This window comes from Papaver somniferum, chromosome 11 (genome assembly GCF_003573695.1).
Source record: "Papaver somniferum cultivar HN1 chromosome 11, ASM357369v1, whole genome shotgun sequence".
In the NCBI taxonomy this organism is placed as follows: Eukaryota; Viridiplantae; Streptophyta; class Magnoliopsida; order Ranunculales; family Papaveraceae; genus Papaver; species Papaver somniferum.
Window position 1 is genome coordinate 45770334 of NC_039368.1, and position 20969 is coordinate 45791302.

At 38.1% G+C, this 20969-nt stretch overlaps 4 protein-coding genes across 6 annotated transcripts; 1 reads left to right on the forward strand and 3 right to left on the reverse strand.

Moving 5' to 3' along the window:
• The first annotated feature begins 4069 nt into the window (after positions 1 to 4069).
• LOC113323560 (glutaredoxin-like) lies at positions 4070 to 5195 on the forward strand. The gene is made up of 4 exons (XM_026571882.1): positions 4070 to 4355; positions 4452 to 4540; positions 4626 to 4724; positions 4806 to 5195. The coding sequence occupies exons 1-4, from the start codon at positions 4219 to 4221 to the stop codon at positions 4889 to 4891; spliced, it is 411 nt and encodes a 136-aa protein (XP_026427667.1). The 5' UTR covers positions 4070 to 4218; the 3' UTR covers positions 4892 to 5195.
• Positions 5054 to 8391, reverse strand: LOC113323559. 3 transcript variants are annotated; one of them, XM_026571879.1, is made up of 6 exons: positions 8079 to 8391; positions 7927 to 7982; positions 7761 to 7825; positions 7087 to 7668; positions 6435 to 6612; positions 5054 to 5500 (listed from the first exon to the last, which is right to left on the reverse strand). In XM_026571879.1, the coding sequence occupies exons 1-6, from the start codon at positions 8221 to 8223 to the stop codon at positions 5309 to 5311; spliced, it is 1218 nt and encodes a 405-aa protein (XP_026427664.1). In that variant the 5' UTR covers positions 8224 to 8391; the 3' UTR covers positions 5054 to 5308. The 3 variants fall into 3 exon arrangements, with proteins under 3 accessions (XP_026427664.1, XP_026427665.1, XP_026427663.1); XM_026571880.1 differs by having other exon boundaries at positions 7087 to 7653; positions 7761 to 7831; XM_026571878.1 differs by having other exon boundaries at positions 7761 to 7831.
• A 466-nt stretch (positions 8392 to 8857) lies between these two features.
• LOC113322965 (polyadenylate-binding protein RBP47B'-like) lies at positions 8858 to 12869 on the reverse strand. Its single transcript, XM_026571173.1, has 8 exons — positions 12545 to 12869; positions 11660 to 12143; positions 10942 to 11030; positions 10736 to 10866; positions 10499 to 10595; positions 9884 to 10045; positions 9428 to 9519; positions 8858 to 9300 (listed from the first exon to the last, which is right to left on the reverse strand). The coding sequence occupies exons 1-8, from the start codon at positions 12776 to 12778 to the stop codon at positions 9186 to 9188; spliced, it is 1404 nt and encodes a 467-aa protein (XP_026426958.1). The 5' UTR covers positions 12779 to 12869; the 3' UTR covers positions 8858 to 9185.
• Positions 12870 to 13080: 211 nt separating this feature from the next.
• LOC113322964 lies at positions 13081 to 19246 on the reverse strand. Its single transcript, XM_026571172.1, has 9 exons — positions 18950 to 19246; positions 17854 to 17954; positions 17386 to 17746; positions 15652 to 16521; positions 15462 to 15519; positions 15186 to 15247; positions 14987 to 15093; positions 14775 to 14862; positions 13081 to 13941 (listed from the first exon to the last, which is right to left on the reverse strand). Exons 1-9 carry the CDS (start codon positions 19073 to 19075, stop codon positions 13624 to 13626), a joined length of 2091 nt encoding a protein of 696 aa, XP_026426957.1. The 5' UTR covers positions 19076 to 19246; the 3' UTR covers positions 13081 to 13623.
• Positions 19247 to 20969: the final 1723 nt, after the last annotated feature.

A 20969-nucleotide genomic window follows, 5' to 3' on the forward strand; every position in this document is an offset into this window, starting at 1 on the left:
CCTGACCTTTTCTTCTTCTTCTTCTTCTTCTTCTTCTCTGATTTCTTTTTTCTTCTTTCTTCCGTCTCCTTCTCCCACCACCATCATCACCAGCAGCAACAATGGATCTCCACGAAGACCAACAATAATTTTATTCTCCCCCGACACACCACTACACGTCCGTATCTCACCACTACCACCACCCTCCTCCGCCTCCTTCAATTCCTTCACCACCAACACCATTTCCACCACCGTAAACATCACCACCCCCAACTCCTCTTCACGTCACATCAACCATAATCAAAACCCTAACCATAGTTTCATTTTAAAAATCAGAAGGAAACACAGGTGGATCTGGTGATGTTTTGATGATTCTGTAAGATCAGATGAAGAAATTGGTGAAATTAGGGTTGCAACTGTAATTACAATTGAAGAACAAGAAGAACATATATGGGTTGGTGACGAATTTCCTCACAGCCGACTCCTCTCTGAAGAAAAATACTCCATTCAACAGATTCATTTCAAGCCATTAACCAGGAAGAAAATTTCCACAATGAAAACTCTTTTGTATTTGAAGTGATGCTAAATTCTTCTGCTATTTCTCTCAATTTATTTCACCATCTCCCAACTAATTTCAAATCTGAGCATTTTTTTCGGGTTTTTATTACAGGGGTTGCTGCTGCTGCTTGAAGAAATTCATGATACAACAAACCCTAGTTCTCGATTCTTAATTTTGTGACTAACCTTATTGGGTAATCATCTGACTCATTCTTATTCATCATATTCACGTTTAGAAATGTAATTTTTAATATTAGGGTTAGGGTAAATTTTAAGCTCTTGATTTTGTAGGTAATAGTTTCGATTGAAGTGTTTTTATTCTTGATTAGGGCTGTGGTTTACTTATACTAGTTCCTATTGTGATGATAAAAAATACATGATGATAATGGTGTGGTGGTGGTGATGAGACAACAGAGTAGTATGTTTAAGTGATTTTGTTAATTTGTGAATTCTTCAATTCCATTTGAAATTTCATTTGAAACCTCAATTCTGTCCAAGTCTTAGATCCTTTGGTGTTAATGTAGAACTCTCAAGCTTCATTTAGTTTTCTGATTTTTAATATGACCTCTCTTGATTGTAATCGCTCATTCTTCTCAACCCAAGGTTATTGATGGGGACAAAAATTTCAGCGGAATGCATTTTTTTGGTTCAATTTTATTTTCTGGTGTAGACTTTGTTTTAGTAACTCATATTTTTGTTTGTTGTGTGTAGATGAACAGAGCTTGGGATGGTCTTGGAGAAGATCCAGAGACTTCGATTTAAGAACTCGTATTTTTGTTTTGTAGCGGGTATATGAGTAGAGATTGGGTTGTTCTTGGAGAAGCTCCAGAGGGTAGCATCAATAGTTTTCTAAGGAATAAATTCTCTAACTCCACTGTTTATTTACTCGATTTCTTATATATTGAAATATGTTAATTGAATATGGGGTTTTGGTTAATTTCTTTTTGTAGTTTGGGAGTGAAGCTATTGGCTGGACATGTCTTGGAAACGTATTCCATGGTGGATATATACATATGTATACGTTCTACAGTGACAAAATTTGGATATTTATCAGTTTTCTTTGTCAGATGAACTCTTACCATTTCTTTATTTATCCCTTGAATCTTCTGCTGCATTATAGATGTTTCATAGGAAACAAAATTAGAAATTAGTTACTGGTAGAAATCGCTTCACTTATGGGTCTTGGAAATGGTCCTATTATATGCCATACTATTATGGAAAAATCCTATAAATCTATTTTGGCTGGTAGATGAGATTGATTTGGAAACCCTTGGTTGTTTTAAGATAAACTTGTGTTGGGTTGGTTTCTCTGAGTATGACATGTTTTTTATTTTTACGTTAATATTTTTTTGATGTTGGGATCTTATTTCTGAGACCTTGCCAATGGAGAATCTCATTTCAGTTTGATACATGTATGCTCCCAAGCTGGTTATGATTGATAAACAATAGTTTTCTCCAGTACTTCTGAAAGTACTCTGTACATTTGATAGATGCATATATGACAGGAAATTTTTGATTTCAACTTAATGACAAAGGATTGTTGTTTGTCTTGTGGGCTAAATAGTTCGTTTGTTTATGTGGATTATAGATAATCAATCACAATGTTTTGCAAATGGTTTTTCATTGTCCATGGTTATTTGTTCGTATTCATGTTGATTATGTATATGTTCTTGATGCTGTTGTCTTGGTGATTGGTCTATTAGACCACCTACATGTGTATTATATTCGACTAGTCATGTAACCTAGCATATATGGTCTGACATTCTACTCATATTCTGAATGTAGTTATATACTTTCATGGACGCCATCAATCTCTAGAAACCCTTGGTTGTTTTAAGATAAACTTGTGTTGGGTTGGTTTCTCTGAGTATGACATGTTTTTTATTTTTACGTTAATATTTTTTTGATGTTGGGATCTTATTTCTGAGACCTTGCCAATGGAGAATCTCATTTCAGTTTGATACATGTATGCTCCCAAGCTGGTTATGATTGATAAACAATAGTTTTCTCCAGTACTTCTGAAAGTACTCTGTACATTTGATAGCTGCATATATGACAGGAAATTTTTGATTTCAACTTAATGACAAAGGATTGATGCTTGTCTTGTGGGCTAAATAGTTCGTTTGTTTATGTGGATTATAGATAATCAATCACAATGTTTTGCAAATGGTTTTTCACTGTCCATGGTTATTTGTTCGTATTCATGTTGATTATGTAAATGTTCTTGCTGCTGTTGTCTTGGTGATTGGTCTATTAGACCACCTCCATGTGTATTATATTCGACTAGTCATGTAACCTAGCATATATGGTCTGACATTCTACTCATATTCTGAATGTAGTTATATACTTTCATGGACGCCATCAATCTCTTGCATATGGTCTCATGAGGGTCACTGATGTCATGGTTGATGGTAAGATTGTTGTTGCAGCTGGATAAGATATACCAGGTGAAGCTGAGTAATGGGTCTTGAGACATAACTGGTGGTATTGCTGTTGAAGCGCAGAAACCAATTATGGTTTCATCTTATTTATGATGAAACCAAAATCGGTTTCATCTTATTTATGATGAAACCAAAATCGGTTTCATCGTATTTCAACAATGTATTTCTATCCATGAAGATGTATAATACCTCTTAAAAAAATTCTTGCAGGTGATTTCTCACGAAACCAAGATGAAACCAAAATCGGTTTCATCGTATTTATGATGAAACCAAAATCGGTTTCATCTTATTTATGATGAAACCAAAATCGATTTCATCGTATTAATGATGAAACCAAAATTGGTTTCATCGTATTTTTGGGAGGTGGTGGTGGTGGGCGGTCGTGGTGCTGGTTTTGGTCGGCGGTGGTCGACAGTGGTGGTGCTGGATGGTAGGGTGGCTGGTATTGGTGGTGCAATTACGTAGTATCGGTGGTGGTGGTGGTGGTCGGAGGTGGTGGCGGTGGTGGTCGACAATGGTGGTGCTGGATGGTAGGGTGGCTGGCAGTGGTGGTGCAATTGCGCAGTATCGGTGGCGGCGGCGGGCGGCGGCGGAGGTGGTGGTCGGTGGTGGCGACGGCGGTGGTCGGTGGTGGCGGCGGCGGGCGGCGGCGGGCGGTGGTGGCGGCGGCGGTGGTGGTCAGTGGCGGAGGTGGTGGTCGGAGGTGGAGGCGGTGGTCGGTGGCGGTGGTCGGTGGCGGCGGTGGCGGAAGGTAGCGTTGGCGGTGGTCGGAGGTGGTGGCGGTGGCGGCGGTGGTCGGAAGTGGTGGCGGTCGTTATCGGTGGCGGCGATGCTTATTGGTGGTTGTTTATTTCTTGTTGGGGGTGACAATATAATAAGAATTAAAGTGTGGTTGATTTTTGTTTTTGTTTGGGTGATTTAAATTAGAAGGGTAATATAGACAATTTATATTAAATGGGGTTTTTGTGAACAATTTGTTTTGTTGGAGTTTTTGTATATGGATAGTGACACCTTTGGGGTTATAACTCGCGGACCGTTTTGTTATTATAATACTCCTTCGGAGGGAGGGTCAACATCTAAAGACGTGGCAGACGTGCAGTCTTGGATCTGATCGCTCTTATGGTATCTATGCGGCAGCCTCCTGGAAGGTGAAACCCTAACTAGTTGACACCTCTCAGCTCTCATCCGTGCCTGTGTGTTGGAGAAAAAGACAGGGAGACTATTATTCCCAGGCTAGTTTATGGAAAGAGAGAGATATATGGGAGGGGTACTTAGTTCTGTGTTAGGTGGTGGAAGTAAGAAAACGCCAGAAGAATTACAAATGGTTTTAGCAAAAGCAAAAGAAATTGTTTCTTCAACTCCAGTGGTTGTCTTCAGGTTTGTAAAATTATTTCTCTGTTCAATTCGAACTTAAATTTGATTTGTGTTTTCTTTTTTTCAATTGATTTGGTAGGTTTTTCTTGTTTTTGGCAGCAAGACATACTGTGGGTTTTGCACTAGTGTTAAAAAGTTGTTGACACAGCTCGGAGCAGCTTTCAAGGTCATCGAATTGAACCAAGAGAGTGAGTTTCAAATCTCCCTTCTAATTTGACAATATTTTTATTTGGGTATTTTGCAAAATTTGAACTGGGTTTGTGAATTGTGAAGGTGATGGGGATGATATCCAAGCTGCACTGCTGGAGTGGACTGGACAAAGGACTGTTCCTAATGTATTCATCGGAGGAAAACATGTCGGCGGCTGCGACAGTATGATCTTAAACCGAACACCCAAGTTTTCCTTCCTCTTTCCATTGTTCTCTAACTTGTTATTTTGGATGGTAATAACAGGTGTTACTGGTCTGCATCAAAAAGGTAAACTGGTGGATATGCTCACTGAAGCTGGGGCTATTGGAAACAACTCTTCCCAGCTGTAATCAATAACTAATGCTGCCAGCATTAATCAGCAGAGGATGCTGTATATCAGAACAACAAGAAGTTTAATGGATGTGTGTTTTCTCTAGTGTGGTGCTTATACTTATGGTTTAGTTCTAAAGTTACTAATAAAAGAAGTTCTGAGTTTCTTTCTTTACATAAGACGGTTTCTATTTCATTTTGTTAATGAAGGAAATGAAACAAACAAACATGTTGGAATCTCTCATGGGTATAAAAGAGTAAATGTATTTTACTTATTTGATAAAGAATGGAGTACACTCGAAATGTTATTATTTCTTTCCTCTACATTTATGAAACAAAAATCAAATGTAAAAGAGAATGATGAAAAAAATAAAGAATTGTGTCCCGAAGGATTAAACATCAGGAAGTTATTTGCTTTAGCTTCCTCTCGAGTCATTTTAGCTAGACATAGTGCAAGGCTTCAAGAACCAAAATATGTCCAAGGATCTTGCTTCTTCTGAACCACCACCAGTAGTGCTCTTTGAGTGAGAGATATTTTTGCTCCAAGCTATTTCCTCCCCACGAAGCTGATCATCACTTGTTGCTAATCTGCTGCTATTCTGCCCCACTTCTTGAAGGATTCCCCTCTCCTAGTATATAAACCCACATGAAATCAGTAATGTAATTGTGCAGCAGATATTGCATTGTAGACTGTTTTGCCCACGATACAAAGATAACAGAATCAATTGTGATTCAAATATTGTTTGTCACTAAAAGCTAGTGAAAGCAGTCTGAAACACTCAACTCTCCAAACATCAAAGTTCCCCTGAACATCTATCTTATAGGAAGTGCAATTGCACCCCAGCCATCGAATCAAAAATAAAACCATGGAAATCTCCGAAGCTGCCTCTCAGTTGAGGATCAGGGCGGTCAAGTGGAGCAGCAGGCCAAGGAAAATGCTTAGCCGTTCTAATGATTATTAATGAGCCAAGCAAAGAAATCTTGTACACAGATGCACAGCAAGTTGTTAGCTAGATACCAAATTTTGGCTGGCCTGATAATAGTTTTCTAGAGAACTCTATGAACCTCATATCTAATTTCAAGTTGTGGACATGTGTTTATAGTAGCAGAAAAGGAAATGTACTCTCAGAGACAGTACTATTGTAAGTATGCTAGGGATGACAGACTATCTAAAGGATGATCAAACTACCCTCCTGGGTTCTTCAGCTTCGTTCTATTCTTTTCTATGCGGAATGGATCTTCTTTTGTAGAGCCAATAATTGAGACTTGGCTGTTGTGGCGAGTTCCAGAGTAAGTGATCTTATAGAACTTATGATTTCTAAGGTCTGGGACTCTACGCAGGTAGGGTTGTCAGGCAAGAGAATTCCACAATCTACAAGTCAGATCTCATGCAGTACAAACTGTCAGCTCCATTTTCTTCCCATATCACATTGCAATTATGTGTTAACATCTTTTGATCAGTATGATTTGAATAGTACTTGAAATACGGACATATCACCTAACATATTCATATGCAAGTAAGGTATGGTAATGAAATTGGGGAGAAAAAGGAGTGCTACTTACAGCAGGCATGGACTTGATAGTCTTAAGCGGAGTGATAGCTTTGGTGGAACGGAGAGGTCCACGAGTTGCTGAAAAGCATTGCGGTGATGGAGGATTAGTTCTCACCTGCAACGAATTCTCCCCAACTATCTTCTTCAAATCCAGGGACATTGGAATGTTCTCTGTATCTTCAAATTTTCTGTTTTACATTCATACATGAAAATCTTAAAATGTGCACTGCATCAAACTCTCAAAATGCACCACAAATAAAGACCAAAGACGAACCCTGCCGCTCTTTTGAGCCAGTGTGGGTAATTTTAAGCTCATTGTTATGGTAATTTTCGTACAATGTCTGCAATATTTGAAGTGTCCCTACCCGCATTTAGCTCCTCAGAAGCAACTCTTTTAAGTGCGAAGGCAGAGAGCAAAGCTGCTCTAGCTGCCATGACACTTGGCCAAAATCATAACTTGCAGAAAACAACTCTCCGAGAATACCATAAACTTATTACTGTTGCGTTCGGTATTAGCTAATGGAGTTGCAACCAGAAGGCTCTTTAGTGCTCAAATGCGTCAATATCTATGATCATTCAATTAGGACTAAATTGAGGGAACCAGTTTGACCTACCTGTCCTAGTAAATAAGTAAACTTAAACTCGAAAATTAGAACACTTACTTTTTTCTCCTCAGCTTCTGTTTTCCATTACTAGTTGGTGATTCCAAATTCACTTTCTGAGCAAGCAAAGGTTTGCTCTCTTTTTCATTCTCTTTCTCAGCAAACAAAGGTACTCGCTCGTCTTGTTCATCCACTTTGTCACTCAAATCTACTGAACAACCGTTGGCTAATAATTCTTGGAAAAGTGTTTTCTTTTCATTCACCAAAACCGTCTTTTCTTCATTTGATTTCTCGCATCCTTCTTTCTCGGTCGCTCTTGTCGCCAATTTCTTTAATTCACCGCACAATTCAGTTATCTGACTCAGAATTTCTTTACCAGAGAATAGATTTCTGGCTGAGAGGGTGGTTTTGAGTTGTGGGTTTCGACGTTCTTGGGATGATTCTGCAGGAGAAGAAGTTCCCAATTGTTGTTTGTTACATTTCTTCTTTTGTGCACTCGATTTGAACACTGCTTTTAATGGGTTTCTTGGAGGTGGAGTGGATAAATTGGGGTTTTGATTCTCACTATCTCCGTGAGATTCAGGTGGTCTTTGATCATTATGTAATCTTCTTTTGAGGTAAGAATCTCTGGAAAATAAAAGACTAGTAAAAGAATCAGTAGTCCATACAGAAAAAAGCTTCATTTCAATTGGAATTATGAGAAAACGGAACAAATTAATGGTTTCTTATAGTACCTGCAGTTTCTATCTCCCAGTAGTAATGGCTCAGAAATACTACTAAGTGCTCTAATAAACTTAGCCTGAGACTGAAAATCAAGAAACTAACATTAAATAAACAAAAATCTGAGACATCTCCAGTGAGATAGAACTAAAGAATTAATCTTTGATCAAGAAATCAAACCTTTGAATTAGGATAAGATCTACGAAAATCTTCTGCAGTCTTTGGATGCTTACAATCTGAGACATCAATTGATAATAAAACGAAATTGAGAAATAAACTAAGGGTTTCAGTCAATTTCTAAGATAAGAAGATTGAGTAAGAGATATTGTTACCAGGTTTACAAAACCAAGCTTCATCATCAACAGGATCATCAGGAGCCGTGAAATCAATAAATTTAGGGGCATTTATATGCTCATATAATTCATCTTCAACGTAAATAGAATTTACATTCTTCCAATCAATACTTGCTGGTTCCATTTTTCACTGTACAGAAAAGAAAATCCTAGAGAAAAGAAAGGAAATTGAATCAGAAACAAACAAAAATCTATGAATTAGAGGCTTCTCCTACTGATGTTTCTTCTGCACCCAAAAATCCCCTTGTTTAAGGTTTTGATGAGAGAGAGAGAGAGGGAGAAGAAGAAAACGATGGAGAGTCTTTTTGTAACGTTAAAGAGTTGGAGAAGAAGAAGAGAAAAACAGAAAAGTGGACGTTAGAGATTTCGATGCTTCGTGACTTTTCTGACCGTTGGAGATTCTAGTTTGTTTTTTTTATTTTCGTTGGCCAGATCGTTTAATGCACCACCTCCTCATTATTGTCGTACGATTATACGCATCTCCCTAGGCCTTTTAACGATTTTACATCCAACTCCCTTGACCGTTGACTTTGTGAACACGGCTTCTTTCTGGTTCTGACTGCTTCTTTCTGACTGTCAGCCCTCAGGTGGTTCAGATACATAAACTTGCGCACACTTGAAGTTGGATAAATGCAGCCAAGTTAGACTGCATTTATCTAACTTGGCTGAAAGATTATGATTTATGACTGCCAACATTGAAGTTGGATAAACAGCAACTCTCTTTAGATAATTTTGTTTTGAACAAGTAAAAAATCAGATAAGTAAAAAGAGACGGCAACTAGATTAAACCACACGAATTTTGTGACAAAAAAAAAATAAAAAAAAATTACGATATTTGTGCAAAGAGGCACAATTCTTTCAGCTGGAAAAACAGTTGCGCGAACTATTTTTTTGAATTTCTTCCTGGCACTGAAAAAATCAGAAGCATACAACATTCTACATATTTCTGTTCAATGATCCTATTATGTTCTACTGCCTGTTAACCAACTGAAACTGTAGCTTGGAACAGGTTCCTCCAAAGGGTGCAAAAAGATTTGTGTTTCAATTTCCACCAGCAAAAATATTGGAGAAGAAATGCTGTAAAAACTACTCAGTTGCGGAAGCAGGGAAAGATGCTAGCTGGGAGAGTGCTGAAGTTCTCAACCACAATGGTTGGCCCACCATTATGCTATTATGTACTGCAAGATAAGCTGTGTTTAACCTAGTAAAAGAAAGAAAAAGAAACTTCACAATCAATATGAATGGAACAAGTTTGATAACATGCACTTGGAAGAACAGAAAAAGCACATTTAAGGGATGAAGAAGAAAAGAAACAAGGAAAAACTAACTTGTCGACGTCAGGGATAGCTAAGGGGTCATATTCCCTTTGTTCAGCAGCTGGTGCACCACCTGCCATTGCCAGATCTTGAACACCTTCTACCTGAAGAAAAGCACATACACGAAAGATAAATTCTCTTAGAACAATTACTTCACACCTCCAACTCTTCTTTTTTTACAATAGATCCAGGCTCTAATTAAACAAACTCCGGCGAGTTACTATAATACAATGTTGTATTATTCTTTAGAGAAAAAACAAGACATGAATCTCTACTTAATTCCTTCAGAGTTCGGAGTAATTATCATTATGGCTCATGATGTTTTCTTCTAGTCATACAAAGCTAAAATTAATTGTGATGGTGCAATATCAATCTCGACTTTAAGAAAGATGTCAGCATTGCACCGTAAGTATGCCAAACTCAAGGCATTAAGCAAAAAGCAAGTGTAACACTATATAAGAATCTTGCCTTTTGAGGGTAATGTGAATACCCAGCGTATCCGCCATAAGCATACAAAGATGGATCTTGAGCAGCACCATAAGCATAAGCATCGTACCCTTGTCCATAACCATAATATGCAGCACCCCATTGACTTGGATCTACTTGCTGGCCCCAGGCACCAGGCTGGTCCTGAAAATTAGTTGGTGGAAGTATGTTAAAGGGAACACATGTGTAGAGATTTCGAGTGAGACAGAGCAATCCAGCCAGTGAACTGATGTTGAATAAATGATGCATCTACAAGTGGGGCCTAGGGATGACACAACACAGTACAACAATACCAATGTGCAACTTCTGACATGCACTCTGAAGAGAAGATTATAAAAGTCGAAAAATAGTCAAACCCCTTAGCTCCTCAAATAGCTTGTTTTGTCATGTCAACCTAACTCCCGAATTGTCACTCATAAGTTCATAACTCACACATCTCGCATTTTTTAAGGTTTTATCCTTCCTAGGGTTCATGGCAAAATCCTGCTAATCATTAAACTATTATACTGAAAAAATAATGAATAATGAAACAAGAGCTCAACAAATAAAGGCGCGTACTCCATAAACATCATTGTAAAAAAGGACAGTTACTGTTACCTGTTTGGTTCCCATGTTTCTACCCCATGAAAGGCGGACAATTTGCTGACCGATCATAGTCCCGTGCGCCCTTTGAAGTGCTTCTTCAGCAGATGCTCTACATTGGAACAAACAAAGCTAACTGTTACATCCAAATAAGTTTCATGCTTTGACTCCCAATGAACCTAACACAAAAGCTGTGTTGAATACGAAACTATGCAATTACATATAAGAAAGCAAGCTAGATTATAAATGTACCTAGTCGCGAACTGTACAAAGCCGCATCCTTTACCCGGTGGTACCTTTACTGAGATAAGCTCCCCAAATTGCAAAAAGATTTGCCTCAGTTCCTCTTCTGAGATATTTGGATCCAAACCACCAACAAATATCTGCAGATGACGAAACAAGTGAGAAAATAAAACCTACGAAAAATAGGTACACAAAAGCTGCAGCGTTTGACTTACTGTTGTGTTACTCAAATCGTTATCTGCAACTGGAAGCTGCACGCTTGGTGTGCTGTAAGCTTGCTGCAGGGGCACTGGTGTTGGATAGGCTGTCAACAAACACCATGTGGTAAAAGTTAACAAGTTTTTGAAGAATTAGGAACAAACTGTAGACGGACATCTATGGTATTGCTAACGAAGAGAATGTGAACGACTTATTGAGATTAATTTGTTTGCCAACACAAATTAGGGTGAATCTATAGAACTACAGTAACAGGGTCAACAAGGTCTAGACTTTGTACTTTTTTGCAATTAGTTCTAATAGATAAATAAAACTAACTTATCTAAAGTCTAACACAAAAATCAACAAGCTCAAAGAAACAATCAATTATTCTCAATATGATCAAAGAAAAAAACTGGTTCGAAACAATGAATAGAACTTGTAATTATAATACAAACTAAAACACGATAACCAAGTCCCCGGAATTTGAAGAAGTAGATAAACTCCAGTTGCAATAAAAGCAAGTATACCATAACTAGTTTACCACGAAAGCTGATCTCTCTCCCTTGTTTCCCTTAGCTACTCTTAATTTCTAAGCAATCCCAGCCAAGGCATGAGGAAGAAGGCAATTGGCTACGTGCATTAAAATAGATAACTGCTCACAAACCAGATATTCAGTTTGCTTCAGTTTAAACTTATTTTATTCTCTTCACATTAAAACAGGATCAGGATGATTACCTTTAGCAGCTGTATATGGCTGCTGAAAGCCAGTTGTCTTCTTTGGAGTTGCAGCACTTATACGCATTGGCCTTGTGGAGCAATACACCCCGTTCATTTCTGTCATAGCTCGATTTCTTTCCATCTCTTCAGCAAATTTAACAAATCCATAACCCTTGGAACGCCCAGTGTTGGGGTCGGTGACAACCTTTGCGCCCCTCACTGATGGATACTGAACTCGAAATGTCTCTTGCAACATATAATCAGTCACATCTGGTGCTAAATCCCCTACAAATATTGAATGCTCAGGTCCAGCTTCAGGGCGCCTCTCTCCTATCCCGAAAGAAGCCCAATTTAACCTAAATGTTTGTTCAACTCCAGGCATTTGCACACCATTTAAAGTTTGAAGAATTCGTTCTGCTGCAGCATGAGAGGCAAACTCAACAAAGCCATATCCTTCTGGTTGTCCAGTCAACTTGTTACGTATGATTTTGATTGAAAGTACCTATTCAACGAAACAATATTCATCACTTTAAATATAGCACCGGCAACAAAAATTGAAGTATAAATTTTCTCAAAATCCAACCTCTAATATCTCTAATATGGGGGACTAATCACCAAGATGATACTCAATTCCATTGCAAAAGTTCCATTCGGAAGGAAATTAAGGTTTCAGTACGGTAATCCGACAAGGGAGGAATTGAAACCCTTTCCTTCCTTCCATATCCACCCACACCACCCACACACACACACAAACAAAACATGAATAAAACAAACCCTTCAGTTCAAACAAGCAAAGAAACCCTAGAAAAATACAACTTTAGCATAAGAAAACATAATTTTCAAAACAGCAGAAACCCTAAAAGTAAACAAAACCTCAACAGAGAAAGTGAGAGAAAGAGATACCTCTCCAGAATGAGCAAAGCAGGTATTAAGGTAATTTTCATCGACCCAATACTGTAAATCACCAATCCAAAGTGTTCTAATCTCTTCAAGAGTAGTTGGTTGATGATACGGCTGAGAAGGAGCACCACCAACTCCCCACACTTGTGGTTGCTGTTGTTGAATGTGATGTTGGTGGTGTTGTGGTTGAGCACTCATCGCCGCCCATTGTTGTTGTTGCTGGAACTGGGAATCCATACTTTGTTTTTCTTTTTCTGGTTTAAGTTTCGTCAAGGTTTGTGAAGTTTATGTTTATAAACACCAACTTACAGTCACAGAGACTACAGAGATTATGGGCCTACGAGGGGACGGAACGGACATACTATATATATACCATGGTTTACGGACCGTATTTGTTTACCAGTGCCATATCGGCCCGTATCTGTGTCGTTTTTTGTTTCCAACGTTTGCATTAGATTACAATCGTATCTGTGTCGTCATTTGTTTCCGACATTTGCATTGGATTACAATCATGAAAAATGTAATTCAACAGATATAGCACTATCAAATTCACTCGATTTAAAGAAAAGATCTCTGAGCTTAGATCAGCTCAAATCACCATTTAAAGAACAGAAGAGAAAGTATGATCTACAGTAAATAAATGCATTTTCTTATATTCCTTTTTTTTTCCTTGAAGCTGCCAAATGATTCTAGTGTTTAAAAATTTCCACATTCACCACTCAACACCAAATTATCACCTAATTTTTTTTTTCCTTCTTAATTCTCTCTCAAATAAAGTCCCAAGCTCGTGTACCAAAAGAATGATAACAGTAATATCCAAGCATTTTCTTCCATCACCCACTTCTCCGTATCTTTGTACTAGAGCTAAACAAAAAATCTTCCTTGCCTTTTTCTGCAGAGAAAGGTTTTCAGCAATTCCTGCTCCACTTCTTCAAAGCAAATCTTCAATGTAAAACTGGCTACCAAGTGAAGACCGTGTATATCTTTGACACCCGACCATCCCAGCCATATTCAACAGGTAATTGGGATTCCGCACAGTAGAAGTTGGTACATCCTGGGAACAAAATGAATGCGGATTCAAGTTATGGATTCCCTGAATTTCCAACAGGTTTAGCCTCTGAACGAACATAAGTAAGACTTCTAGCAGTAGGAGATGGAACATTATTTGCAGAGAGAGGAACACCAATCCGAGGATTGGTAGAGCCCTCAGGATGTTCACGTTTCCACTGCAAGCTCCGAGCACCGGTTTTGACAGGAAGACGGGGTCTGAACGCAGCAGCGTGAGCCCTTGGAAAAGGAACTCTTGGAACTCTTGCAGCAAGAAATGGAGAGGCATGCACAACATGTGGCCTAGTCATAGCAGGACTTACTTCTAGAGAGGCTGAGCTTTTCTTCACAACCTACAAAATAAAAAAGAATGATAAATAACCCCAAACACAAGCCACGTGCACACATGCAGGAGCACAGGTGAATACGATACTATTGTCTTATTATCTCCCTACAAGTGGCCGTAATTACTTTAATAGAAAGAACAAAAACGCCAAAAAGCAGTTCCTTTTACATGATTGTGCCTCGAATCAGACAACAGCTTTACAAGAGTGGTTTGACAGTGCAAAATAATAAGGAACATTATGATTTTTTTTATGTAACTCAAACAGAGAATCCTTGTAAATTCCTTCTTAATTCTAGAGTTCCTAGATTATGGCTAATATATGCGATCCACCCTTTGCGGTATAGACACCTTTTATACTTTCCCTTAAAAAAATTAGCTTTCCGTTAGGTGGATACCAACAAACAAAGATTCACATATTGGTGCTTCTAGAGCCTCCTCTATCACTTGGGTGGAAGGAGAGAGACATAGCTCAACATTTCGCATATCTGCTAGCCAGCTGACATTTGGTGGGTGGAAAAACAACCCTAATCTTACCCTTCACCCGACAAACTGATCTAGGTCCACATATGCCAGGATGAAAATGTGAGATCAAGGACTACGGGATGCACAATTTACTACTAAACATCCAAGGATTATACTATCAGTGGATACACAATGTGGTTAATTACTGGTCTCAAATATGCACAACACCAGAGAAGAGTACTACTTGGTAACGTAATAAATTGTTTGGTGGATACACCAATGGAATTGTTTTTGTTTATGTACAGGAAACATTTGCACTAAAGCTCAACAACGCTTACTGCCTAATATGTATAACATAAACCTTTGAATAATTTATACCTTGAGAATACGTGACATAAAGGAGGTGCCATCCAGAGAGAGAGCCAGATCCGCTGCCTCTTTGCGTGTGAATTCTATGTATGCGGACCTGCTCAAAAGAAAGCATTTTCCATAAGTTTAAAGCAATTTAGTAATAAAAAAGAGCATACAAAATTAAAGAAGTATAACTTGTTAAATAGGAAGGAAATGGACGAATGGATCCCCTTCCTCACCCTTTTGAAAGCCCACTGGTGGCATCTGTCAATATAACGACTTTGAGCACCTCTCCAAACTTACTGAAATGGAGAGAAAGACTGTCCTTCGTGGCAGCAAAATGGACCTGGAAAAAAGAAAAATGAGTGAGTTATAAGAAAACAATCACTTGATTCCTTCCTTCACTAATCCAGCTAGAACATGGCACTATTTACGTACATTGTTAACAAAAATGGCCCGACTATCAGCATCCTCTGGAACACGACCAGCAGAAAATGAACCTGCATGGTCATAAGAAAGACTTCAATCCTAAGATTCTAAGCAAAAATATGTAATCAACACAAGAACATGAATCCAGAAGAATTTCGTGTTATAAAAGGTGGGATAGCCCAGGATTTACTTTTTAAAGGAAAAAAACTACTCACAGCTTCTCCTTCGACTATAAAAGAGATACTATTCGTATGAAGTTACTATTTTTATATAAAACCAACTTACCAGGAGTAGATGACAGGTTCACTTGAGACTCTTTGTGCATATTAAAACCAGGTTGTTCCTGTTCAAGAGAGGAGACCCTTTAGAAACCCATTAAAAAACAAAAAAAAAAACAAAAAAGAATGCAAATAGGGACTTGGGGGTGGAAGGTGGTTGAAGTTTCTATTGCAACTTTTTAGGAGAGATAGCTCACATTTTCATTTACCGCCATGGTGGTGTTATTCTCTTTCATGACACGAACACCAACAGTTCTTGCTGCAACTTCATTCTCCTGAATCTTAGCTTTCAGATGCTCCATTTCTGAAATATCTCGTGAAGCCTGATAATGTGGCGGTTTCCATGTATTTACATTCACAGATATATTCACAATTTTACGAGAAGCATTTGGTACTGCAGAAGATGGATTCTGAGTTTTTACCCTTCTCCTTATAACATCATCCTTCTTATTAGCTACACTGCATTGCACAGTTAGTGAGCTATCCTCTTTGTTTCCAAGAGATGTGCCAGATCTAGAAGCCTTCACAGCTCTGTGTCCAACACCATTGATGTTTCCATATTCCGCATCCGAATTATAGTCATCTGCTCTGTTGGTTTTCATGTCCAACATTGTCATATTTTCTCCACTATCTTCACTTCGAATATAACTGGGATGGTCCACTTGCTGCATGTGATCAAAATCTTCATAATGCTCATCTGCCGTCAAGGCTCTGCTGGAATCAAGTTTCTGATTAGTCATCTCCAATGCCTCCATATCATGCCCTAGTCGGTCAAACACATTAGAACCTTTAACTCCTTTAACTTTAGAAACATCTTCTGCAGCCTCAGCTGAAGCTTTCATAGCAGTTGCCATTGCACCAGACATTCTTGCAACAGATCTTATCCCCTGTGAATGTGTGTGTTCCTGAAATGTATCCCCAGATGACGTAGAAACCACTGACCAAAGACGCTTTACGGTGGGTTCCGCTTTCAAGATTGGTGACCTTATAGTTCCCACGGCGTCTCTAACAGCAAACTGAAGCAGACGGCTAGGAGCTTTCATTCTCGGATGGGAAGGTACTTCCCTCTGCAGGAAGTTCAGACATGCATTAGAAAAATAGAGAACTGTGGGAGATAGCATTGGTCTGTTATATATGTTTGACCAGCAGACACCCAGCTTGGAAGGAGCATAGGTTGGCTGACTAGAGCAGACTTGAACAACAGAAGTTGTCAATTTAAACAAACTAAACAAACTAAATTAGTTTTAAACTTGCTTCTCAAGAAGATATCGGTAGTACTATTTTCATAATAAATTATACAAAATCAGTAAAAAAATACATGAAAAAGCAAACTCATCTACTTATCTAAAGCCATACAGCCTTAGCAGTTTAACCCAATCTTTTTCAACTACATCGTCTAATTTATGTTCACCAGGAATCACTCTCCTTAAAAAAGGAACGATGCCCATCAAAAACAGATTCAAACGATACTTTATCTATCAGAATCAACCCAGCCGATATAGCAGATCAAGACCATCCACCAGTGCAAAACCCGACAAAAAGCAAACAAGTTTGAACCTAAAAGCAAGAAAGGAAACTGGGTCACGGAGAAGGCCTTTCAGTTAGGGTTCAGTGCCTATTTTTCTGGCTTTTATTTAATTTTCTTTTTTATCGTTCACAAGTAATACATAAAGCATCACAGAGCATGCAAAAACCAGTAGTTTTGGGTGGGGTGGTGTGGGAGTGGGAGGAGGGGGGTGGGGAGGTAAATAACTAGACCAAAAAGCCGAGAAAGATGGTTCAAAATCATAGAGTTCCTTTCTACCCTTCAGCCCAATTTTTTCATTATGTAAATGTTAATTTGATGTGAAAAGATTGAAATATGTAATGCCCTAGTGGCCTCTTCAAGCTGACAGCAAGACAAGGTGAAGTTACATAAAAGAAATTCTAACCTTGGACTGTCGCTCATCCTGCCTACTCCGTTTTTTCTGGACAGGAGGTTGGGGAGAATGAGATCGTTTTAGATGACTAACTTTGTGATGAGTTTTCTCCTCCACATGAAAACTCTCCACCTCAGAGCTCCGAAGACGGGGTGGTTCAGCTACATCCCTCACCAATCCTTTCCATTCTCTATTACGCCGGCTCTTAGGTTCCTTTATGGACTTGTTCGTTTCCAGATCAATATCAAAAGGATGTGCATCGTTGTTTCCAACTTCATCCCCAGATGTAACAGTTCCCTTACGATCTCCATCCAGATAATGCTCTTGTGGTTGAACATACAGATGCAAATTTGAAGATAAATGATCCCACAACCTAAAAAAACAAAAGATTCAAATCGAGGGTCAGAACTTCACAGGTATTGTTAACTTGCTCCTAACCTCAAGTTAATCTAGAAAATATCCAAGAAAGAAACGACATACCAATTTACAAAAGAATCACTGTCGCTCCCCAAAAACACATTCAGCTCATTCTTTGCCTCTTCTTTGTGTCTGCCATTTCTGAGTAACACGATAACGTATTCCTGCACATACACGTTCAAAATCTCACTACTTCACTAATCCGAAATTGGATGATTCCTTACCAAGCTTATTCTCTAGGATCTAGTAATTCCATACCGAGGCATACAATTACTTATCTCAACAATCATACGAAGTCAAAATTTAAATAAATACTCGCTAACTTTCAGAATAAATTTTTTGTTGGAGTAAATAAGCATATACAGCCTCCCGCATGTAAAAGCAGCATTACTCTCAGTGGCAGAGCATAATAAGGAAAAATAGCAAAAAACATGAAAAGGAATTATTAAAAGGTTCAAATGCTCAACATGAAAATCCAAAACAGATTAGAAAAATCAGACTACTGGATGACATGGAAAGATAAAAGTCGAACAACAGGCTCAATTAGGTCCCTAATTGATTAAAACTGTTAGATGCAAAGATTTTGTTGGAATAACATGCTAACCACAAACAAATCGCAGAAAAAACAATAATGTTATGAGGTGACAGTTCAAAAGTTTTCAAGGTAGCATCGGCTAACAGTTCAAAATTTTCAAGGTAACATCATCTAACAAAGAAGCTTACTAGCTGAGGCTACAATGATTCCTAATGCATAAACCAGTCATCATTATACTGCCCTGTTACAGCGAAAACCGAAAAACGAAAAACAATTATTATAATCAACATGGATTCCTTTAATCACACTTGTGTTTCCTTCTAGACATGAAATTAAATTTCTTAAATTCATTCACTTGAGTTACAGTTCTGCCTCTATATGATACTAATGTAAACCCCTAATTCCCGAATTACTCCGATATTAATTCTTCTCTTTATACAAGCTACATCATCTAAGAGTCCAAAGTCCAAACTTTTAATCACGTAACGAATAAACAAAAGTAATTACCAAAACTACCGATACAGAACTCCGTAGAAAAAAAATTAGGGCAAACGCAATTCACTTATTGAGAAAGGGAGGGATATATATATATATATATATAGAGAGAGAGAGAGAGAGAGAGACCACAAGAGTGTCGTCAGTGTAGTCGCCCATGAACTCCTGTAACTTTTGATTCACTCTTTCCTTCAACTTTGCTGCTCCATCAACACTGAAATTAACATTAAACGCCTGATAATCACCGCCTTCCATTGTAATTTCTTAATGGGTCAATATTGCGAATAATTTGATTTCAGAGCTCTCGGCTCTGAAAGGAAATTACAATTCAAAACCCTAACTAGTTATTCAGAATCCCTTCTCTGTAAATGTAATCTATCTGTTCTGTTTCTTTTTTTCTTTTTTTTTGACGGAAACCGGGTTTAACCATTTATATTCGGGATGCGATGTGCCGGCTTAGGGAAAACCATTTATACCCTTTATCTTAAGAAATAGCAAAGCCCAATACACCAGCAGGCAGCAGTAGCGGGCCTATCGGCCAGTAGGTACTAGGTACGAATATGGATAATGGGTGGTGCGGCTACGATGCGGTTAAATATGTGGCCCATCTTTATATGTCGACACGTAATTTATAAAGTAGAAAATAAAGTCCAAAACCGTTTTTTTTCTCTTTTTCTGAAGCTGAAAATTTTCATTGATTAAGTGTCTTGTGTTACATGTTGTGCATCCTCTTGTAATATAGGTAAAATCTCATCAGGGATAGATAAAATCCAAACACTACTTAAAAATTAGACTCTAGCTAACTTAGCTAAAATATCAACAACCTTGTTTTGTTCTTTTGTCAAATAATTGCATTGCCAGAAAGTTGTATTCTTAAGCATATTCTTTATATCTAAAATCAAATTGTAAATTATCCAATCTAAGTTGAAGTCCTCGCAGTTCACTGCATCTGCTACTAATTGTGAGTCCAATTCAAATATCACCTTATCAAGCTTCATATCATCTGCCCATTAAAGTGTTTCCCATAAACCCTTGCATTCTACCTGCTCTGAACTCAACGTCGTCTCTAAAAAGATACATTTGGAACCCCTGTGAGTACCTGCAAAATCACGAAGTATTAGTCCAATACCTCCTAATTTAGTAGAATAGCTAAAAGATCCATCAACATTAATCTTATGAGTGCCTATAATAGGAGGATTTCAGTGCAAATTTATCCTTCTTTGTTTAGCAGTATTAGAAACAGTAATAACTTTTTTTGGTTTCAGAAGTTTTATTTCTAACTTGCTTTTCATAATGATGGAATCTGGAGTGATCTTCCAACCCTTAAAGACATTGTCGCATCTTGTAGTCCAAATTCACAAAGATGTAATAACTATTTTGTACAGATGTTCTTCTTGAATTTGATGAGATTTCAGTCTGTCGAACCAGTCACAAAACCATTCAACCATCATCTTGAATATGAATACCAAGGACAACAAACCATACTGCTTTTGAGAGATTGCAGTGCAAAATACAGTGAGATGAAGTCTCTAAGGATTGTGAACAGAGAGGACAACCATAATCTCCATTTTGTATGACATATTAATAGACACATTTTTGTGTTTAATTTGATCTCAATACTATATATTGTTGGCACTCGAGTTTGTACTAATTTTGGTGTTTTATGTGTTTGTAGGCACCTTTGGAAAATTCGGCTCGAAAAGTTGGTAAAAGCCCCGAAGGACACGTGTTATTCGGACTCTCACCGTTGGATAAGGGGCACCTCAATTACTAAGGGGCACCCCAGGTCACCCCAAAAGGCATCTGCTATTCGCACCCTGATTAATGATTTTTTATGGGGTTGTAGTAATGAGGTTCAAACTCTCAGACTTGTGAAGGATAATTTTTTAGACTTAATAAAAAAGATAAATATATACAATAAAATATTAACAATGGTGAGAGGTACTGGTACTAATGATTCGGCCAATCTTCATAAAATAGGGTTCAATGAATTATTCTCGACAATAATCGCTCAAAACATAAGTTATATGGACTCTTATTTTGCCAAAGTAGATTCTCAAAAAATTGATTGTAAATGTTAAGCATGGAACATCAAATCACCTAAGCTAAGCATGACCCATCTAATCAAATAACACCCAATTTAATCAAA

What these genes read in the sequence shown, in the direction of transcription:
- LOC113322964 (XM_026571172.1), bottom strand. Translation starts at nt 19,075, where the DNA reads ATGGAAGGCGGTGATTATCAGGCGTTTAATGTTAATTTCAGTGTTGAT. An exon ending in AGTGATTCTTTTGTAAATTG is followed by an intron (nt 17,747 to 17,853) that starts GTATGTCGTTTC and finishes TTGTTTTTTTAG; the next exon opens with GTTGTGGGATCATTTATCTT. An exon ending in ACCAGTGGGCTTTCAAAAGG is followed by an intron (nt 14,863 to 14,986) that starts GTGAGGAAGGGG and finishes TCTTTTGAGCAG; the next exon opens with GTCCGCATACATAGAATTCA.
- LOC113322965 (XM_026571173.1), bottom strand. Translation starts at nt 12,778, where the DNA reads ATGGATTCCCAGTTCCAGCAACAACAACAATGGGCGGCGATGAGTGCT. An exon ending in TTTGTACAGTTCGCGACTAG is followed by an intron (nt 10,596 to 10,735) that starts GTACATTTATAA and finishes GTTCCAATGTAG; the next exon opens with AGCATCTGCTGAAGAAGCAC. An exon ending in ATTCACATTACCCTCAAAAG is followed by an intron (nt 9,520 to 9,883) that starts GCAAGATTCTTA and finishes GCTTTTCTTCAG; the next exon opens with GTAGAAGGTGTTCAAGATCT.
- LOC113323560 (XM_026571882.1), top strand. Translation starts at nt 4,219, where the DNA reads ATGGAAAGAGAGAGATATATGGGAGGGGTACTTAGTTCTGTGTTAGGT. An exon ending in ACTCCAGTGGTTGTCTTCAG is followed by an intron (nt 4,356 to 4,451) that starts GTTTGTAAAATT and finishes TGTTTTTGGCAG; the next exon opens with CAAGACATACTGTGGGTTTT. An exon ending in CATCGAATTGAACCAAGAGA is followed by an intron (nt 4,541 to 4,625) that starts GTGAGTTTCAAA and finishes TGAATTGTGAAG; the next exon opens with GTGATGGGGATGATATCCAA.
- LOC113323559 (XM_026571878.1), bottom strand. Translation starts at nt 8,223, where the DNA reads ATGGAACCAGCAAGTATTGATTGGAAGAATGTAAATTCTATTTACGTT. An exon ending in AGCTTGGTTTTGTAAACCTG is followed by an intron (nt 7,983 to 8,078) that starts GTAACAATATCT and finishes TTGATGTCTCAG; the next exon opens with ATTGTAAGCATCCAAAGACT. An exon ending in CTGGGAGATAGAAACTGCAG is followed by an intron (nt 7,669 to 7,760) that starts GTACTATAAGAA and finishes TTCTTTTACTAG; the next exon opens with TCTTTTATTTTCCAGAGATT.